At 37.5% G+C, this 17,148-nt stretch overlaps 1 protein-coding gene across 1 annotated transcript in view; it reads left to right on the forward strand.

Annotated features, from left to right (window-relative positions):
- Positions 1-17,148, forward strand: part of Cmya5 (cardiomyopathy associated 5) — an 87,953-nt gene that overhangs the window by 53,895 nt on the left and 16,910 nt on the right. The window contains 4 exon segments of the mRNA XM_047554745.1: positions 2,968-3,086; positions 7,764-7,913; positions 10,543-10,689; positions 12,242-12,389. Of these exon segments, the coding sequence (XP_047410701.1) occupies positions 2,968-3,086; positions 7,764-7,913; positions 10,543-10,689; positions 12,242-12,389 (564 nt within the window).

The raw sequence follows: 17,148 nt of genomic DNA on the forward strand, positions 1-17,148 counted from the left end.
TGCATCTCAGCCCTTAGGTTTCTCTTTTGCACCAGGCATTGAAATTCTCATACTGATCTGACCCCCTCCCTTTTTTCTCCCTTTTCTCTGAAATCTTTCTTACTGGTTGAGCTAGTATTTTATTTTTTAATATAATTTTAAATGTATGGATTTATAGTGCCATTTCATATACACTGAATAGTATGGATGCATATTTGATTATTTTTATTTTATCCATTCATGGAAGATAATGAATGATAAGACAATTTGGTGAAAGTGTGAAAATGAAAATTTCAAGGTATGAAAATTTGCAAAGGCTTTTACCTTAAAAACTGCAATGAAATTTTTTTTACTTTTCTAAACTTTTGAACATTGCTAATATGAATTGACAACCATTTAATACCAAATACCATTTCTTTGGTTTTGTGCTTAAACTTGTTAATCTATGTGTCATTTTAATTAATTTCTGTTTCATTGTCCAATTGACAATGAATTAATCTTTACTAAAACTGCATGTCACCTAAGGAGAATATACTTGGAATAACCATTATTTTTCTGTAGGAAAAAGACAACAAAATTCTGGGATTTGGTGAAGACGTATGAACAATTAAAGTCTTGTTAACCTGTACACACACACATGTGTTCACAAACACACACACGTGCACACACACACACACACACACACACACACACACACCTTCCATGTCCTCAGGACTTCTCTAAGTTGCAATGTTATTGGAGTTCCTTTCTATAAGAAGTGCTAAGTATCTAGCTTATTTTACCTTACTGTTTTTTCTTCTTTCTTTCATATTATATCTCTAAAGACAGTGTTTGTACATTAAATGATTTTTCTCAACACTAAAAATGCTTAAATTAAGGAATGCTGTCAAGCATATTTAGACTCAACATTTGCATATCTTGAAAAACACATTTGCTTAGAGAATGCTGTTCTGTTAAGGGGATGCATTTTTGCTCCGCTTTGCTCTTTTGTATTATAATAATGAAAAAGAAAGAGTCACAGCCATTGTAAGGCCTACTTATTAAAAAAAAGTCTACTTGCCCTTTCATATGCTGATGTTAAAATTGAACAGGTTAGTGCATAAAGGAAAACTCAAATGTTTTACTTATGTTTCTACAATCAGAGCTATTGTGCTACAAAAATTCTGCATTTTGAGAGTTTAGTGTACATATGGGTCACCATTTTTTGTTAATTCCGAGTCTACTGTTTCCACCCTTTGTGTTGCCAAAGCTTTAATTTAGGCTTGTTTTATCTTCCCTCACCTGGACCATTGTGGGGTCCTCCCAACCAATCTCCCTACCTCTTGTCTACTGGCTCTGGTCCTTCCTCAGTGCCTGCCAGGGCATTCTTCTAAGCTTCCCTTACATAAGCAGTTCTGTGGCTCTCCCTGCCTTAAAAAATAAAATTGAAACTCTTGGTGGCTATGAAAGGATCCTTACAGTCAAGCCACAAGCCACCTTCCCATTTTATCTTTGTCTTTGCTTCCCAATTCCCAGGGTTCTTCTGGCCCTCTGGCCCTGGAGTGTGACCTCCTCTCTCACTGCTCCAAGCCTTTGTTCAAACTGCTTTTCCATCTGCAATTTGCATACCCCCTTTCCTGCCTAGGAAACTCTTGCTCGTTCTTCGATATCTAGCCCAAATATCAGTGTCCTACTGGAACCATCTCCCCTCCATTAAGTGGTAGTAAATTTTATGGTGTCCAGCAATAGTAAGCATACAAGACACTCTTAAAATATTTCATAATCTTTTCCCCTTTTGCTGACCCAAATCACCATCCCTGAAATCCTGATATTCTTTTGAAAATGAAACTCTTGGCTTCTTATTTATTCAAAACATATTTATTAAATACCTACTGTGTGCTGAGTAATGCATTACCACACAGTGATAAACAAACCCTTCCTTTCCTGCATGTAAATTAAATTCTGGTGAAGTTGACAGGTAAAAAACAAATAGGTTGTGATAAGTTTGAGGAAACAAAGAGGAGAACTGGAAATGGCAGACCATGCCATATTAGCAGCACTCTCTGAGAGGACATTAGAACAGAGATCTAAATTAAGTGAAGGAAGGAGCTATGCAAGTATCTGGGAGGAGAACATTCCAACAGCAAGTGCTATGGTCTTGAGGTAGATCTGTGGCAGGGAAAACTGCAGAGTCCATGGGAATGAAACTGATGCAGTTCCTTGAAATGGACTTAGTTGCTAGAAGAGAGTTCCCAAGCTTGTGTGAGAGAGTACACAGAGGAGCTCCTAATCCATCTGAAGGCCCTCATACTAAAGACAAATTCTTTTGTGAACTCTCTTTTCCCTCTTTTCCCTTCAGAGTTAGACTGTTTTGTTTGTTTTTAAAACCTATATTTTGCTTAGATACAAATGTTGAGTTAGCATCACCTGATTCTCCTCCTAAGAGGGGCTTGAATCCGTAAGAATCATGTATTTCTATAAACTGTGGCTTATTTGGTCTTTAAGGAATGGTAAGGCTTTCCCTCTTTCATGGCTGTATCCCCAGTTCCTAGTACAGTGCCTGGTACATAGTAGGTGAACAACGTTTTTTTAATGACTAAATGACTAGAAGCTTAGTGTAGGGGATGGAGAACAGCAAGGACGTTCTACAGTACCTAAGTTTCTGGACAGGCTCTGAACTTTGATATTCTTTAGGAAATAAGATAATTATTGAAGTGGAGTAATTTTTAGGATAAGCTTTATAGAAAAGAAATTTAAGACTGTGTATTTTGATAGACTCTTTTCTTTGAGGATATAGGAAGGAAATTTTTAGTATTACCAGTAGCCTAAGAACCCTAAGATTTAGTAGATATTAGATATGTATTTTCAGATTCCAAAATGGTTTACATCATTTTTGGATACTGGGGGGCCTAGCCTCATAAAAACCACCCCTACCAACACCAGCTTCATTTTGAAAAATTGTTTTGTGCTGTCATCCTGTTTGTTAATACTTATATGTCTCCGTGGTAGGTTACTTTCTGCAGTGGAGAGCACAGCTTCATTAGAGAACATGCCTGCTGCGTTTTCACTTTTCGAACATTACGATGACAGTTCAGCAAGGAGTGACCAGATGTTAAAGCAAGTGGCTGGTAAGCATTTTAATATATTAATTACCTTGATGAAATCTGGCAGCTTTTACTTGTTTATTCTCTAAAATTTCTTTAACTGGGAAAAGAAAAGTATTGATTGTAAAATTTTAAGGCTAGACTCTGAGATAAAGCATGAGACCATCATCCCATTTCAGTGATAAATGCATTTCAATTTGAAGCTTAATGACTGTGTTGGGGTTAGAGGAGGTAAGAGGAAGAAGGCCTGGAACTAAGGTCCTCTCTTTCTCTCTTTTCTCTTTTCCTTTTGAAAATAGGATTTCTTTCCCTCTTTGTAAAAGAATTATTTACTTCATATCAGTAGCCGGATGTGGATGGAAAAAGGAATCAAATATTTTCATAGGCATTGAACTAATTTTTTCCTTATGAGTAGCTTCCCCTTCTTCAATTCAGTTCTTTTTCCTATTTTTTTTTTTTTAAACTAAACAGATTAGCTTAGAGAAGTAACAGCTCAGCATCATGGTCTGTAGCCAGGAGCCTCCTACTCAGCTGTCAGGAGCATCCTGCCGGCTCTTCAAAATATTTTTTAATGTGCTATTTTAACAAACAAGACAATGAAACTTATTTAGGTTTCTCAAAGCTGCCATCTTTCGAGTTACTGAGTTTCCCTTACTGTACAATGTGCTCAGGTGCTTTTCTTAAAACATGCTATATTCTTCCAAAGCTACTTTAAAGATGGCATTCATATTTAAATTGGCAATTCAGTTTCATTCCTGTAGCAAGTTTTAGTTTAGTAACTAGTAAAAGTCTACTGAGTCTTTAAAAAGACAAAATATGAAACAAACAAACCCCACAAAAAAACCTTTAAACCTGAACAACTCTTTATAAAGTGAAAATTTCAGTAATTTATCCCAATGAATTTTCTTCAGAAATGTCTCAAAACAAAAAGTGTGCTTTCTTGTAATAACTTTAGGAGGCAATAACCTGGAGCAGTGATTGCAGACTAAGAAATTCAGATGAACGAAAAAGGTAGTTTGCTTAAACAGATCTTTTGCTTTTAAGGGGTTTTTAAAAATGCCGTTGTTCATGTAGAATAAGGATATACTTTTAAATACCTGATGGATAGTTTAGGGCTACATTATCACAAAGGGTTAATGATTAACTCAGACAGTGCACTGTGCAATCCCCAAGGTTCTAAGCCCCCTTGGGAGGAGACTCTTCTGAGTGATCAATGCTGCTTTGTGTGTCTGCTTCACAGAATTGGAGCCCAGAGTGACTTGCTCCTATGTAGTGTTGTTTTGTGACCAATGACAGCTCTCACATTATAAAGTCCTCACATGGTACCCAAACTAAGCAGATAGAATGAGGAAAAACGGGCTTTCCCAGGAGAATGAGCAGCGCTGTCAGGTGCTCCCTGCTCATAAGAGGAGTACTATGAAGTCTGTTACGCATAGCCAACCATCTAATCTCACAATAGCCCTAGGGTTTTGTTGATATTCCCACTTGACTGGTGAGAAAGAGAAGAATGGAACAATGTATTTTTCAAGACTATACAGGAGTTTGGCAGGGTGCAGGGGGAGTTCGGTCTCAGAGTCTTTGCCCAGTGGCCCAGAGGCAGAGTGAATGCACTGCTGTGAGAGGCAAGATAGACATGGATCCAGGGTTCCTTGACTCTAGCCCCTAGGAATTTTTTTAGTCTATGGTTAAATATACATGACATAAAGTTTATCACCTTAGCCATTTTTATGTACAGGTCAGTGGCATTAAGTACATTCATATCACTATTACCTCCAGAACTCTTTGTCTTGCAAAACTGAAATTCTATACCTGTTAAGCAATAAGTCCCTACTCCCCTCATTCTTCTAGTTCCTGGAAATTGCCTTGGTACTTTCTGAGTCTATGAATTCGCTTATTCTAGGTCCCTCATTTAAGTGAAATCATATACAGTAACTTATCTCTTTGTAATTTGCTTATTTCACTAGGCATATTATCCTGATGTTCATTCATTTTGTAGCATGTGTCAGAACTTTCTTCCTTTATAAGACAGAATAACATTTCTTTGTATAGACCACACTTTGTTCAGCCATCCATCCATCCGTATATCCATCCATTGATAGACACTTGGGCGGCTTCCACCTCTTGGCTACTGTGAATAGTGCTGTTCTCCTGAGGGCTTTTTGGAAGTGAGGTTGAACAGAAATCTGTATTTGGTCACAGGAGCTGAAGTCCAAACTGATTAAGGCTTAGGCTTAGCTCTCTCTGTGTGACAGCTCTTTATGGGCATGTCCATCAGACAGAGGGAATCGATGGAGTGATTCCTCTGCCCTAGTACCATAGCTTCTGGTAAAGAAGCCTAAGCTTCCATTTTGTTCTTATGTTTTTTTGTTTTTGTCATCACACTTACTCAAGTTTATCACTACAAAAGTGTAAAGGGAATTACTAACATATAAAATCTGGGTCCTTGAAGTTCATTTGCCACATGGGAATTTTAAGTCCAGCCTTTATTAAATTATATTTATGAAATATCCATATTCTCCTTTTCATTTTATAATATTTGAAGAGTGAAAGTATTTTATTTTATTTTTTTGAAAAGAATGTTTTCACTTTAATTATCTGGGGGAAAGGAGAACATTAAGAACAAAATTATTTCTAGTCTATATGCTTTAATTTCCTATATCTGCTTCTTTCTTAAAATTAGGTGATTTTGGAGGCACCAATGATCTGTTTTTAAGTTTGTTTAGTTGCCCAAAAGAGAAGTGTAAAAACATATTACCATTTAAAGAAGGAAATATAGACAAATGCACAATTCATAGAAAGAAAAGAGAAAGCATTTTCATTGTTCATGCCTGGAGGGGTTCCCTAGCACTGCTTCAAAGACAATTGACAATAGTTGTACATTCTGTTTGGCTCTTTCATAAATCTAGTTAACATGAAAATTTGCTGAACCATGTCCATCTGAATGGACTCCTTTAGCATGTGACATAGATTTTCTGTGGGGAAGATAAAATAATGAAGTCAAAGATAGTGTAAGTGTCCCTGAACCACTGTCAGTCCTTAGGGTGGAAGTCTCCAGGTGGACCTCATCAGGTCTTTCTTCTGTGGCTGCTATGATTTACCAGATGCTAGGATCCAGGGTCAACTTCCATCTTTGGGAGATTCCTGCCTCTTCCCTTCATTTGTTGTGTTTCTGCCAAGGCCATCTTGTCTTCATGAATGTCACCACTGGTTATGTGTCAGGCATATTTGTTAAGCACTTGATATATAATATCTTGCTTCTTACAACCTTAGGAGGTAATGGTATTATTACTATTTTATTATTTTAAAGATGGGGAAACGGAGGCTAAGATAATGCAGTTAATAAGTGGGGATCTGGCATTCAACCCTGGGTCAGCCTCTCTGCTCTGAAGTCCATGAACTTCACCATTTTTCTATCCTGCTTCTCATTTTTTAAAAACTATTTTTTTAAATTTTGATAGACCTTTATTTTATTCATTGATTTATATGTGGTGCTGAGAATCAAACCCAGTGCCTCACACATGCTAGGCAAGTGCTCCACCACTGAGCCACAACCCCAGCCCTGCTTCTTGTTTTTTGTTAACTATTTCTTCAGCTCTTTATCTCAATTGAATCTTTTCAATTTGTCTTTTTGTTCCATTCTTTAGATCCATTTATTTTTTTTTATTTTAACCTTCTTATTGAATTAAATTTTGTTTTCCTTTAGTGTCAACTTTCAATAATTGCCTTATTTCAACAATTGTCTTATGAAATTTGATCTTATTTCAGTGAGCTTATCTCTCAGGAATTAGTTGGTTAGGGGAAAAAAAAAACCCACACGAAAAATTTAAAACGTGATATATTTTCAACTATCGGAATAGCCTTTTCTCCTAACTTATAAAATATGTTCAATGCTTTTGTCATAAATTTTAGAAAAGAATTGTATAGAATTTGGTTTATAGTATTATTTATGTCATTAATGCTTAATATACATAATTATAAACTTAAAAATATCTCCAGTAAAACACTTGAGGATATTATTATCTTTAAATTTAGAACAACAGAACTATACTATGTCTAAAATTTATATCTGATTCAATTAATAGAGGACTTTTTTCCCCACATAGTTTTTATATATAAATTTTTAAAAAATCTGCTGTCATAGCCAAATTGGAAAGAAAAAGTGGGATAGTAGTTTCAGAAAGTGTATTTTGATGCTTTTTCATGCAAGTCTTTTTCAGCATTGAATTATTTCAACTCCATCTTAAAAGGTTTTCAGTGGTCTCTATTGTGAATGTAGACTCTATATTGACATAGAACAATACAGCATTGGTTATATAGCAAGGAAATGCTTTTTATTTTAAAGGAAAACTATGTCATTTGATATATCCTCTAACTTATATTTTTATTGCTTCAAATATAAGACTACAGAAGAGTATTATCCAGTGATTCCACTTTGGGACTCATTTTGTGTATTATATGTGCACATGTAAACTGCATAGAAAACATTCTGGAGGAGTACACACTCAACTATAACAGTGATTGTTGTACAACAGTGATTATAACCTAGGAATGTAATTGAGGGTGGGTATTGGAAACAGGGGCTCCTCTTTTACTCCATGTATTTCTGTATTGTTTGATTTTTTTTTTAACAAATGTAAGTTTTGCAAAACAACCAATCAATAAAAACAACATTAGTTACCGTAGGTTGTTCCTATATTCCAGTTCCACAGCCTCCTAGACTAGAACCTCAGGAGCCAAATTCTGCCACCAGCACCACGATTGCAGTTTATTGGAGCATGAACAAGGAAGATGTCATCGATTCATTCCAGGTGTACTGCATGGAGGAGCCTCAAGATGACCAAGAAGTAAATGGTAGGATTACAAACACAAATACAGATGCAGGTGCTGTTTCTGCATCTTAAGATGAAGTACTTAAACATATATGTATTATGTTGACTCTTTACACAAAGCATCTGTAGCTGCTTACAAAACAATAACAACAAAAACTCAATGATTATATAATGAAATGATAACAGAAAGGCAAAATTTGAAAATCAGGATCAAGGAAAACAACACATAAATATCACCATAATGGTCAACATGAATTTTGTAATTGAGATTTAAATTTGACTTCAGACTCTTAAAATAACAGAAACAATTAAGCAATTCTCATTTTCAGAAAAGTGGTAACATACCAGAGTTTCAGGGAGAACAAACTTTAATCAGTACCAAAGTCTGAAAGATGGGTGCAACGTGTCCCATTTTGTAGAGGAGAATGGACTATGCACAGGACACTGTCCTCCACAGCAACTATAATGCAAATGCAGTGTTGCATGTCATGGTTGGCAGATTCTCAGATCTATTTGACAAAAGACACAAACAAACCTTAGTTTGGTTCAGGCTTCGAGGCATGGGGTAGTCTTCCAGTGTCCCAAGTTAATGTGTGCAACGAAGTGAAAGTGCTTAATGGGGTGTGTGGATGGCATGCCTTACAAGTTTAACTTTAGGAAAGATCTCTCTGCTCTGTAGGACTTCTAGTAAGACCTGGATGACAGGCAGTTTGGGGTTGTACTTCCTGATGAATCAGAACTGGGTGTGCTGGTGTTCTGTGTAGTTTTTTGAAGACAGACTCACATACCTTGGAAACCAGATGAGCACGTGGCAGGACTGACATACTATTACAAGACTTAGGAGCCCAATTTATAATAAGGAATGAATTGTAACATATTTCCTTATTACTAATATTTAAGTCTTTTAAAATGTCATGTGATAATATATTTAGAAAAATTTACACAAAAAAAGAAAAAGCAACTGTATGCATCATGTAAAGTTGGCTAAGTCTGTCTATATGGACTCCTATTTAATTGAAAACCTGTTACTATATCCCTGTCACAACACAAGGAAGTAAGTGTTACCTCTACTTTAGCAAATTAGAAAACTGATCTGAGGTCAGGTAGTTGCCCAAGACTATACGATTTGTAGATGTTAAGGGCAGAATACAAACACATTTCATTCAGACTCATAAACCAAAGCTTGTATTTATGTTTGTTTATCTCCATATTTATTTTTTTACTCTATTCTTCATTTCTTTCTCTGTCTCGCTCTATCATGAGACTCCCTGGCACTCCAAAACCCCTCTTAATAAGTAGTTATTGCTGAGAGTATTTTATTTTCATCTTCACCCCACCCTATCCCCCAAACTTCCCTGTTCACTGTTCAGTGCCCTGAACTCTGCTGGTGACAGTTATCTGATGATGAATGTATGCTCTGAAACCATGGTATGTGTGATAAGGTCTCCAGGAACGTATATTATGTGCATAGTCAAAAGAAAGGCCTAAGGAGTGATTGCAGTGAAAACTACAGTCACAATTTCTGGGCTGGGGGAAGTGTTTTTTAGTGTATTAGTCCTTAGGACATTATTATTTTTTTTAACTGAACTATCTGTTCTGAACTACGTCACACTGGAAAAGAGGCAATTGAAGAGACCTGTTAACTTGACAAGCTCCTAAATTTCTTTTAAAGAAACAATTTGGATTCTTAACTGGAGGATTTTATTTTTTATCTATCTATCTATCTATCTATCTATCCATCTATCTATCTATTAATTTTTTTGGTGCCGAGTATAGAGGCCTTCATACATGCTAGGCAAGTGCTGTACCATTTCTACCCAAGACCCCTTAACTGAAGGAATTTTAAAGATGGAACATTGAGGAGCAGTAAGGGAGGATAACTGAAATGACCAAAGGCTAATTTTAAAAAGAAAATAATTCTTTTTAAAGGAGAGAAAATTTCAGTAAAAATCATCAGTTTGAATCAATAGGGCAGGTGTTCAGAATAGTATTGAATAACATTTACTGAAAAAATTGAAATTTAAAAAGGAAATGTCTTGATATAACAAAGTACTTCTTAGAAGAATGAAGACCCATCAGTTATTTACATATTTCTGTAAATCATGGAAAGATCTAGTTTAGAGAATTCTGAAATTCTAAGAAGAAACCAGGGTTTGAAAGTTGGAAAGCCATGAATATGAACATACTTTACTAATTCATAGAAATGCTTTGTAACATCTTATGTTTAGAAAACACAGGCCTGTCCTTTTTTATTATATGCTCCTATGAAATGCTGGTATTGCTTCTTAGGAATTTTCTTGAGAATGTGTTACTGAGATTTAAGCTAACATAAGCTTTATGCAATTTTAATATTTGCTATTGAAATAAGTTATTTTAATTGTGGTATAAGAAGCTCAGAATCTTACTAATATGCTATTATTTTCTGATAAATGTTCACAAATAATACTATGTCATTCTAAATGCCTCTTTTTCAAATGCTGTTGCTTTCTTATGTATTCTTAGGAGCTAGTTATCACAGTGATATCTATAAGGTTATAATAATGATAATGGTTTGGTTATTCCACTGAAAGAAATCATACACTACTTTTTTTCAAAAGCTATAATGTCAACTTTGTAAGACACCTTGAGTTTCTGATTGTGTTTTATGCTAGAGTTGGTAGAAGAATACAGATTGACAGTGAAAGAAAGCTACTGCATTTTTGAAGATTTGGAACCTGACCGTTGCTATCAAGTGTGGGTAATGGCTGTGAACTTTACTGGATGTAGCCTGCCCAGTGAAAGAGCAATTTTTAGAACAGGTAAGGTGATGCTAAAAGTGTGTTAAGAGGCTTCACAGACTCGATTCTTCATAGACTTTTGCAATCAACTAGTATTTATGAAGCATCTGTTACTTGGGGTGTTGGACAAAGTGCTGAATTATACGATGGTGAGTAAGACTTGAGTTTCTGTTTGCAAGAAGCTCAGAGTCCAGTGAGGGAGACAGAGAAACAGAAGATCATAGGCAATGTTTTGTAAGAGCCATGATCCAGCTGGGTGCAGGTTATCATGTGAGCACGACAGAGAGGTACCCAAGACAGCCAAAGGAGGGGCAGGATGAGGAATGGGTCCTAGAGTGAATGCCTGCACAAAATGCCATACCGGGTCAGTAGGAAGTCAGGTGTTAAGGAAGCATATTCCTCTTGAAGAAGACTATGAGGGGAGACATCAAAGGAGGAAACAGAATGGAGTGTGTGGGACATTATTAGTAGTTTGATATTATTTCTTTGACTTAAAAATAAGGAAAGACATGAGGCGAGATAGGCTAACATAATAGAGGCTGTGTTTTAAGCTAAGAAGCTTGGGTGTCATCATATTAGTGCTGGAAGACTTTGTTAGCTTTTCATTGCTGTGACAAATACTTGAGAAAAACAGCTTAAAGGAGGAAAGATTTATTTTGGTTCACAGTTTCAGAGGTTATAGTCCTTGATTCACTGGCTCCATGTTTCTGGGCCTGTGGTAAGGCAGAGCCTCATGGTGGGAGGGCATCACAGAGCAAAGCTGGGAAGCAGAGGGAAAGGTTAGGGATAAGATATCTCCTTCCAGGGCACACTCCCAGTGATCTGCTTCCTCCAATGAGACCACATCTCCTAAAGTTTCTCTTACTCCTCCCACCAAAAAAAAAAAAAAAAAAAAAAAAAAAATCAGCTGTGAACCCATTAATGGACTAATCCATTGACATCAGAGCTATCATGACCCCATCACTTCTCCAGTCTTACCTCTGAACACTGCTTCCTTGGGGACCAAACCTTCAACACATAAACCTTTGAGGGACATTCAAGATCCAAACTATAACAGAGAACCCAAAATGTTTTAAGTGCTGCCATTCCACCAGGAATACATTCTCATGATGAAATCTTTCCACATGGGGCTGCAGCACGTCTCCACAATAGACTGCCTCAAGGCAAGAAAGAGGGTACTCCTACCCATTAGCCTTTACCCTGCCTTCTTTCTTTTTAAAACAGATCTTTATTGAGAACATGCTGGGAACAAGATCATGACTAACTTTTGTGTGAAAGGAGAGGGGCAAGCGTTTTTATTTTATTTGCTTGCATAGTAGATGTATACAGAAACTAGGGTGTGATTTATAGGAAGTTAATGTTGAGGTTGTTTGGATTGGGTGAGAACTGGGCAATTTAGAAGGCAGAGGAGGGAGATTTTTCATAATATAAATTTTAATCTCTTTTGGGTTTTCAGACCAGAATAAATTTTCTGATAAAAATTTTAAAATAAAATCATGCCTAAGCATTCTTTCCAGGTAACAGGGAAGCAGAGCTGGCATTGCTCCATGAATGACTTCTTCTCTCTCTGCAGCACCCTCAATCCCTGTGATTCGTGCTGAGGATTGTACTGTGTGTTGGAACACAGCCACCATCCGATGGCGCCCTGCTAACCCAGAGGCCACGGAGACCTACACTCTGGAGTACTGCAGACAGCATTCTCCTGAAGGGGAAGGCCTCAGGTAAGCATACCTTTCCACAAGGGAGAGTGCCCAGAGCCCCAGGAAGTGGCTCAGGTCCTAAGCTACCCTCTGAACTTAAGCTCACAAGAGAGAAAAGCATCCCCAAATCCTGCTGAGCTAACTAAGCTGTTGACTTGATTTGCAGCTCCATCACTATTCATCAATGAACTTCAAGTTTGGAATAAAACACATGCTATAATGCAGAATAATAACTCCCTTGTAAGAAAAATGTATATGAATTTTAATAAGATAGAATGTTCTGTGAGGTATATTTAACTTGAGTCATTAGATAGAATTTATGCATATTTTATGCACTTTTTACTAGCTCTATCAGAATAGGTACCTAACTAGAGAAACTAATAGTGCACTGTGTATAAGGTAAATTTGAATGCTTCCATGATATATTAGTATCATAAAGGAGCTAATTACATATATATTATCACAGAGACATACCTACCTCTCCAAGAACCTGAAGAATCTACAGATTATTCTAGTAAAAAAGAAATGTGAAGCTCTCTCACTAAAATGATGAAGCCAAAATTTATCAACAAAGAGCCATGTATCCAGTAGCCATTTGGTAAACATTAGCTCACGTCCGAAGTGGTGTTTCCTTAACCTTCAAAGTCCTGGCTATAGAACAACTTCACAAACCAATATTATTACTAACATTCATATTTTGATAAGAGATATTTTGGTTTTATTTTTTACTAAGTTTACTGAGATAAACTATTTTGGTAGGATATGGAAATTAGGAATAATAGTAAGAAATTAGGTAGCTTTTTAATGAAGTGTATTTTTAAGCTCTTGATGATCTTCATGATCAATCAGCAGCTATTTATTTAGTTATGGTGTGAGGTTTCACATGACTGGGCATTAATTATAGTGCTTTCAAGTCAAAGACAAGCTTCATAAAATAGTGATCAAAGGATGGATTGGGATTGGGTAGAGTACATAGGGGAAGGATATAGGCAGCAGAAGTGAGATCATAGGAAATGTGCAATAGACATTTCTGCTCAGGTGCTGACTGCTGGAAGGCAGGCTTCAGGAATCAACATATAACTGAGAGGTAAACTCTGACCAGGAGAGAGAGAAAGAGAGAGAGAGAGAGAGAGAGAGAGAGAGAGAGAGAGAGAGAGAGAGAGAGAATGAATCACTGAATTTTACTGTGTATTTCCTCTGTGCCCATCACTGGTCTAAATGCTTTGTGTATGCTGTTTCATTTAATCCTTACAAGCACCCTAGGAAAGACACTTTGAGAGATTACTTAGCTAGCGAGTGGCAATCAGGATCCAAATTTCATTTTGTCATATTTCAAAATTCAAGCTGTTAATTTGTGTAATATCACTTAGAGGAGTCCTGGACCTTACCTGCAAAGTCCTCTTGATGCTATGATAATCTTATTTTGGGAGTGCCTGGATCTCAGAGCAGTTTCTCCCACCATCAGTGAGGAAAGTCCTTTCACTCTGAAGCAAGATCAGATTGTTAAGGAGTGCTGTGAAATGACTCATCTCTGTTGTGGCACCTGTGCCCAACTGCCATTTGCATAAATCATATCAGCACAGTTGGATACTTAAATCAGCAGAAATCTGGAAAACTTGAACCTAGCAGCCATCTTTCTGAGGGAGCTGTGATATCATCTCTTAAATGTGGCTACAGGGAGAAGGAAAGGGGGAGAAGGAAGGGGAAGTGGTGTCCGCTAATGGCCTTCAATGTGTCAGCAATTCACTTGCTCTCATTTAACCTCTCAACAGTCCTGTGAAGTAGGCAATGATCTCTGTTACATCAAACTCAGAGAACGTCAATGATTTGGCCAAGATGTTAAGTGGTGGAGTAAGAGTTTGGAGTTAGGATTCAAACCCAGTTCTGTCTTATTCTTTCCTCTAGTTGTCAACTCCTTTCATTACACAGGTTGAGTTGACACACCTCAACAGCCTGACAAATAGGAGTTACTATGCATCTTTAGTTTCCTTTATCACATGAAAAACAGATATGAAAAGAGAATCTACCACCATTCAAATCTTGTTTGATTGAAGTTTTCCCTTTGCTTGATCATTCTAAGGACTTTAAAACTATTTTAAAAGGGTGAGGCCAGGCTGGGGATATAGTGTAGTGGTAGAGCACTTGCCTAGCATGCTCAAGGCCCTGGGCTTAATCTCCAGTACCACATGGGGGGAGAAGGGGCAGAAATGGCCATCCACCAATTTCATCAAAACCAAAGTAGAACTTATTGAAACATAAAACTTGTTATTGTTTATTCTGTTTGAAAATTCTATTTACTACTTATACGTAGTTTATAGTTTAGAACAAAACAAAGATTCTTTGTCAACAAATAGATATAATCCAGCAAATGTAGAAGTTAAGGGAAAATTCACATGCCCTGTTGATGGTTTGGAGTTTGTGCTGGAGATGGAGCTGTTTTCCAATTATGTGCTCAAAGACCCTTCAGTGCCAGGAGTAGGTATGTCCGACCCATGGTCCAGAGCTGGCTTTCCAGTCTTTGGATCTCTGCTGAATCTGACAATAGATAGTTTTTGAAGCAAGCAAAATTTTTGTTGCTACAGATTATTACCCTATTTTTTTTTGCCAAGTCTTTTGCTAATCCACTAATCAGAACCATTCCTCATCAATACAAGTCTTGAAGTCTTATACAGAGGCCAGACTCAACAGACTGGTTTGTCCTTCATCTTAGAGACCCAGGACTACAAGACTTGTTTGTATCTCTTTGGTTCTCCAATCTAAGAATTCAGGATGGAAAGAACAATTCTGCTTTTTGTAAATAACCATGTATCTTAGGTCTCCTGACCCATTTGGTCCTTACAACCAACTTTAAATATCCCTTCAGGGTCTGGTGTTTCAAAACTATAAAATATGGACCAGTCAGCTAAAATCTATAGAGCTCAATCTGTAAGATGTTAGCTGTAGGGAACCAGTCAGACAGTAGAATTCATAAATAAAGAGCCATAAACTGATCACTTCTAGTTATCAAATGGAAACAATTCCTACTTTCTTTGCATTGTTAGAATCTCCTCCTCCTCCTCCTTCTTCTATTTCTTCTTCTTCACTCTTGAAAAGAATATCAAGACAAGGGTTGTCTGATTCCACTCACTTATTTTCTCCTTTAAGGGATCATTTATGCAAAATCATAGCCTCAATGAATGAGACAGTGCCTGGCATACTGTAGCTACTCTATGAATATGTGTTACCTGAATGGCTAAATATATCAATTAGTATTAAATACATAATACTGACCATAAAAAAGTTAGGTCAGCTTTGAGGATAATCTGAAAAAAAAAATTTGTGCCAACAAAGTAGAGAAGAATGGTGAATGCATTAATTTTAGTACTTAGATATTACCTAGGAGATAGGACTAGTTTAATGTGTGGGCTGGAAACCTTTCTATGGCTACTTATAGAGAAAAACATTTGCAATCCTACTTATTCTTTGGTCATATAATCTTTATACAAGTTCTAGGTTCCTTGGAAAATCCCTATACTAAACCAGATTCAAAAATTGATCCAGAGGTCACTGAAGGGAGTAAGGCAGATCAAAGATTTCTTCTTTTTGAGGTGGCTCAGTTCAGTGGATCCTAGACCACAAAGTGGATGAAGATGGGGAACTTATGGATGTATAGAATAAGTAAATGAATGAATGAGTGTATGGGATTGCCAATCTCCTCTTGTCTTTGTACTTTTTGTCTGTCACTTGACTGGAATCTCTAGCCAGAAAGGGAGCAAAGACTGAGTTCCCATCTCTTTTCCACCTCCAATCCCTGAAAAAATAGGCAGCCTTAAAAGCTCTTGTCTGGTGTAGGAAGAGAAGTTGAAAGGAAATGAAAAAGGATGAGTAATATTAAATCAGACACACACACACACACACGCGCACACACACACACACACACACACACACACTCACTCACTGAGGGAGGGCATTGATTGTCCTTTAGATTATGGACTCTAATTTTGGTTGCCAGAACAAAATCATATCCACCTTCAGATCGGTATTCATTCTGCAGGTATGATGGCCTCTAGATATTCCAATTTAAGACCAAAGGTGTTGGTTGAACTCTTATGGTAGGTGTTTGAATGAAATGAGCCTACTGTGCCCTTAAGTTCCATGACGCAGTGTCTGAAATAGCTAAGCAATTGCCTCCCTTCCATAATCCTCACAAAAATTTGCATAGTTTTGCATGTGGGCATTGAGGTTTGGTCCCGGCAGTTGGCCCCTGTTGGGACTGGGGGTGGGCGGGAGTGACAATCCTCTGCTTGTGTGGGGGGGCCCAGGGAGCTCCTACTCACCCTCTTCCTGTTTTTCTTTGAATGCTCTCCTCAGGTTGGGTGGGCTCAAAACACTTTCAAAAATTTTCCACCGCTCTGCTGTTTCCTCAGCTGTTCTGTCTCTCCTGTGTGGAGAGAAGTCAGCAGAAGTGTGGGTGGAGGAGGGAAAACTGAGAGAAATATAGTACAGGGATTAGCTGTGTGGGCCGTGCAGAGAGAAGCTGTGCATTGAATGACAAATCTGTGAGACTCAATACTCCACAAAGTAGTTGAGAGTGAGTTTCCTGCTCCCTGGCACTGATTGAGGTTGTGGGACCGGGAGGACCACCCCCCACCCTGGGTCACCCTCCAGTGTGAGCATCCCTAGAGGAGGTTGGCTGTGGTGCTGAGTCTGTGAGATCATCTTCCTCCTGCTTCCAGCTTGTAGGGCTATGTCCTGCTCCATGCTTGCTTCACAGGATGACAGGAGGGCCATTGACATGATT

The sequence above is a fragment of the Sciurus carolinensis genome, chromosome 6, assembly GCF_902686445.1.
Source record: "Sciurus carolinensis chromosome 6, mSciCar1.2, whole genome shotgun sequence".
Taxonomy (NCBI): Eukaryota; Metazoa; Chordata; class Mammalia; order Rodentia; family Sciuridae; genus Sciurus; species Sciurus carolinensis.